Raw genomic sequence first — 5,463 nt, 5'->3', positions numbered from 1 at the left:
ACTCATCTCACACACTAGTAAAGTAATGCTCAAAATTCTCCAAGCCAGGCTTCAGAAGTACGTGAGCCATGAACTTCCAGATGTTCAAGTTAGTTTTAGAAAAGGCAGAGGAACCAGAGATCAAATTGCCAACATCCATTGGATCGTTGAAAAAGCAAGAGAAAAACATCTATTTCTGCTCTATTGACTATGTCAAAGCCTTTGACTGTGTAGATCACAACACACTGCAGAAAATTCTTAAAGACCACATGACCTGCCTCTTAAGAAATCTGTATGCAGGTCAGGAAGCAACAGTTAGAACTGGACATACAACAGCAGACTGGTTCCAAATCGGGAAAGAAGCACATCAAGGCTGTATATTATCACCCTGCTTATTTAACTTCTATGTAGAGGACATTATGAGAAACGCTGGTCCGGATGAAGCACAAGCTGGAATCAAGATTGCCAGGAGAAATATCCATAACCTCAGATATGCAGATGACACCACCCTTATGGCAGAAAGTGAAGAAGAACTAAAGAGCCTCTTGATGAAAGTGAAAGAGGAGAGTGGAAAAGTTGGCTTAAAGCTCAACATTCAGAAAACTAAGATCATGGCATCTGGTCCCATCACTTCATGGGAAATAGATGGGGAAACAGTGGAAACAGTGACAGACTTTTTTTGGCGGGGGGTGGGGGGGTGGGGTGGGGAGGGGAGAGGGAGATCCCAAATCACTGCAGATGGTGACTGCAGCCATGAAATTAAAAGACACTTACTCCTTGGAAGAAAAGTTATGGCCAACCTAGACAGCATATTAAAAAGCAGAGACATTACTTTGCCAACGAAAGTCCTTCTAGTCAAAGTTATGGTTTTTCCAGTAGTCACGTATGGATGTGAGAGTTGGACTATAAAGAAAGCTGAGTACTGAAGAATTGATGCTTTTGAACTGTGATGTTGGAGAAGACTCTTGAGAGTCTCTTGGGCTGTAAGGAGATCCAACTAGTCCACCCTAAAGGGAATTAGTCCTGAATATTCATTGGAAGTACTGAAGTTGAAGCTGAAACTCCAATATTTTGACCACCTGATTTGAAGAACTGACTCATTTGAAAAGACCCTGATGCTGGGAAGGATTGAGGGTGGGAGGAGAAGGGGTGACAGAGGATGAGATGCTTGGATGGCATCACTAACTCAATGGACATGAGTTTGGGTAAACTCTGGGAGTGGTGATGGACAGGGAGGCCTGGCGTGCTGCTGTCCATGGGGTCGCAAAGAGTCAGACACAACTGAGTGACTGTAGTGAACTGAACTGAAGCACAGATACCCTTATAGCTTTCTCTTAGAACTTGTTTAGTGCTGGGTGAACCAGACCATCCAGGTTAACTAAAGCATCTTCGGATTGGCTAGAATGCTCAAAGTCTGAAGAGACTTGTATTCATGAACCCAAGTTGGAATGGTTAAAGAGACAGTGCGTCAGCAAGCTCCATGTTCGATTTCGTATTTGCTTTGTCCTCAGGCCATAGATGATGGGGTTTAAGGTAGGTGGGATGATCAGATACAAGTCAGCTAACAGCACTTGGATGTGCACAGGCATTATGTCTTTCCCTAGCCAGGGCACATAGATGGATGCCATCCCAGGTAGATAGTACAAAGCCATAACCCCTACATGGGAGCCACATGTACTTAATGCTTTTAACTGAGCATTCTTTGAGGAGAGACTGAATACTGCCTGGAGAATCAGGATATAGGAGGCAGCAATAAATGCCACATCAGAACCCACAATAATGGAGGAACCAAACAGACTGTAGAGACTACTGGGCCTGGGGTCGGCACAAGCCAGCTTGGCCACAGCGATGTGCTCACAGTAGGAATGGAGAACCACGTTGGAGCCACAGAAAGGCAGATGACTCACCATCCAGCTCAGTGGAGTCATGAATATGGTCGCTCTGATGGTGATGGTCACACTCATTCCCAGCATCACTCGAGGTGTGAGAATTCTCTTATAGTGTAGGGGCTTACAGATGGCCACATAGCGGTCGAAAGCCATGGCCAGCAGCAGCCCCGTCTCCACAGCTGTGGCTGCATGGACAAAATACATCTGAGTGAAACAAGCACTAAAGCTGATGGAGTTGTCTCCTGAGGAGAAGATGCTCACCATCTTGGGCACCACCGAGGAGGCCATAACCATGTCCACGGCAGCCAGAACACACAGGAAGCAGTACATGGGCTCCTGTAGCGTGGAGTCCATCCAGATGACAGTCACTATGAGGGTGTTTGCTAACAGGGCTGTGGGATACATGATGCTCAGTGAGATAGCCAGCCAAAGGTGTAAAGACTGCAGACCTGGGATACCCACCAGGATGAAGGTGGAAGGGGCTTCCGTTGTATGGTTGTAGGGTGACCCCAGCATCGTAGATGAGACTGCTTTCCTATTAATGTATAAAATTAGAAAAGAACAGGATACAATCCTGTAAGACATGTCCCCAGCTCTGGTGTTAAAAGAGCCTATTATTATTCTTAACTCAGTGGGCCACAGGTTTAAGGAACTGACATGTGACAAAGTTTTCCTGCTCCACCTTCCATTATTCTCAGTATTATTTGCCTTACGAATTTCTGTCATTGTTCAAAGACCATGAGTTACCTCCTTTGGATAGTCTTTTCTACTTTCTGCCCCATCTCATGACAAAACTAATTTAGGTACCTTCAGAGCTTTTATAGGCTCTCATCTATGCTTACCTCTGAGGGACCTAAACTGATCATTCCAGTACCATACCTATGACTTTGTTGTATTCAATCATGTGTTTCTTGTTCATGGCCTTATAAACTATACCAAGTGTGTGACCCAGATGTGTTGTGCACATCTAAAAGGAACTAAAAGGCTAAGAACTTTCCATATCCTTGGACATTGTCTTCACTTGATCATTCTTGGGTTTCTCATCACTTCTAGCTCCTCCCTAAAAAGTTGAGTAGGTTGAAGGATTGATGGAGAACTGACTTCAGAATCCCATCAATGGCAGTAGCCAAGCAGTAGACCAACATCTTCCTGGTTCTCAGTGCTAATCAGACAACACACATTTGTCCCTTCCAGTTACCCCCTGGAGAGCCTATCACTAACTGACTCCACACCCAGGTGCCAACAGAAACCTTGATTAGAATCCTCAGAAGTTTTCTAAAAAGCCAGACTTATGGGATATAATTGAAAACCATGGCTTTATTAAAACAAAAAGACAAAACCCCAAACATAAGAAATGCCTTATAATGGAACAGACTGAGTAAATAATGAGCTCTGTATTATAGTCAGAGAACCTAACTGCATATAACCACTGGGTGAGACATCTTCAATGATAGATCATGAGAAGATAAAGGAAAGTTTTTTAAAGTAGAATAATAGTGTAGAGTGAAAAGAAAATTATTCAGGGTATCCTTAAGACTGCTGTTTGTTTCCTGGATGCCATAAAGCCAAGATTGAGCATCTTTCCTTAAAGAGTTGAAGAGAATCTGAAGAACCACAATGGCTCTTCCTGCTATTTATCTCTGATCCCTCAGAATCTTCCTCTCTGGATCTCTGCCCTGTATAAATCTACCTTTCTTCTGAGAAAAGTCTCATCTAGTGCCTGCCCATCCCTCCTCTCTAGCCTTGGAAAGTTGTCTCAGGTTATACCTTTCATTTCTTCGAGGTTTTAGTTCCCTCATTCCTTTTTCTTCTTGATTAGCAGTGCTAGGGATTTACATGTCATAATAGTCTGGTCAATTGGCAGAACATTTGGTTTGGTGGGTCTATTTATAAGTATTACTATCTTACTCTTCAGTCTGCTGCTACTGAAAAAAGTTTGCTAAGATCAACAATTACCTCCATCAATGACATGTTGCCAATCCAGTGTTTTCAGTCTTTAGTTTACTTGACCTATTCAGCACATTTAACACTGTTGCCTGCTTCTTTATTTTTTGGTTAACTTTTGACTGAAATATAGCATCTATATGGTAAAAGGGACAGTCTAAGTTTTATCTGTGAGAACATGAACACATCCTCATGGCCACTACTAAGATCAAGATATACAATTGCTTCCTGGTTCTTGAGGTGCACTGTTCTTCAGAAAGCTCTGGCCAAGCTCTCCTAAAACATTTCCAGACTACAATCTGCCTCTGCCTTCAACCCTGCAGAGACATTCACTTGAAGAACTGGAGAGTCAATACCAAAGGAAAGCTTAGACAAGACACTTAATTCAATAACAAAATCATAGGATATGTCAGGATATTTTATTTCTATTTAAAGGAAGGGAAAAACTCAATTCAAATGAAAATTGTCTTAAAGGTAAAAGTAGTAATCCATAATTCAGTCAAATGGATCCTTTGTGTTTATGATAAATCAATGCCTCCACTCTCTGACCAAAAGCACATGCTCCCAATCAGTCCTACTGCTCAATTTCTATTCTCTCAACTCCCCCTGAAAACCCTCTCTCCTCCATTCCAAGATTAGACTTACCCCTTCCTCTCTCAGCTTTGAGCCAAAATGATCAAGTATATCCTGTTCCTTTTATCTCCCCAGTTGTCCCATGATTTCCAGAATGTGGTCTTGTTATCAGCATTACCCATGAGACCTGGCCAGCCCTTTGTAGTGGAGTTGCTTATATCCTCCTTTCTAGGGTGACCCTGGCTTTGAGACTTCATCAAGCCCAACTCCCAGTCCCCAGGTTAGTTACTCACATCCCTGGGGTTTTCCCTATTTGACTTCCTCTGGTGGTCCACATTTCTTTCATCCAAAAGAAGGATTTGTACAGGACCCTTCAGGAGGAGCAACACAAGATCAAATATGAACAACATGGAGGCACAATGAGGAGTGTTGTCACTTTCAGAGCCCTCCCATTGGGAGCCCTATTTCCCTTTAGATTGTCTATCACCCTGCTTTTCCCCCGGACACCCCAGCTTCCCTTGGCCTCTGCCCAGCAGCCAAATACTATAACTCCTCCAGAGACTGATTTTTCCCTGTTCTCTGGCCCAAGGGAGCTTTCCAGATTGCAGGGAGAGACAGGTGCTTAGTGGAAGAGAGTTTGTTTCATGTCCTCAGAGGATAACTAATAAGGAATATAACACATATTCTGAATAGAAAACAAGGTCCAAAATAAGTTTATCTGATTTTTAAAGATTGACTCCTACTTGTTTGATTTTCAGAAATAGAATACATTCTAAGCAAGTAATTAATAGCAATATTAGGAAAATCTATGGCTGCTCAGTGGCTGAGCATCAGATCTCTTTGGAACAGTTACTTTGTACATGCTTATCTACACAGGAATACAATATCAATAGTACCTATGACTACCTCTTAAAAGTATGAAATTAGAAATTATTGGGTATATTTTAATGTATGCACAGTATGTATGTAAGGTATTATTTTATGTACCCATTTTGAAATTTAATCTTCAGTGTACTTTATAATTAGCATTGTTTCCCCATCAGCACAAATGAGATATTAAGACACAGAGGCAGTAACT

General features: G+C 42.3%; 1 protein-coding gene across 1 annotated transcript; it reads right to left on the bottom strand.

The window, feature by feature from the left end:
• Positions 1-1,409: 1,409 nt before the first annotated feature.
• On the bottom strand, positions 1,410-2,384 carry LOC136175263 (olfactory receptor 52I2-like). The gene has a single exon (XM_065945582.1). It carries the CDS (start codon positions 2,382-2,384, stop codon positions 1,410-1,412), a length of 975 nt encoding a protein of 324 aa, XP_065801654.1.
• Positions 2,385-5,463: the final 3,079 nt, after the last annotated feature.

The sequence above is a fragment of the Muntiacus reevesi genome, chromosome 9 (genome assembly GCF_963930625.1).
Source record: "Muntiacus reevesi chromosome 9, mMunRee1.1, whole genome shotgun sequence".
NCBI classification, from domain to species: Eukaryota; Metazoa; Chordata; class Mammalia; order Artiodactyla; family Cervidae; genus Muntiacus; species Muntiacus reevesi.
The sequence above is the reverse complement of the archived record's forward strand: the minus strand, read 5'-3'. Positions and strand labels throughout refer to the sequence as shown.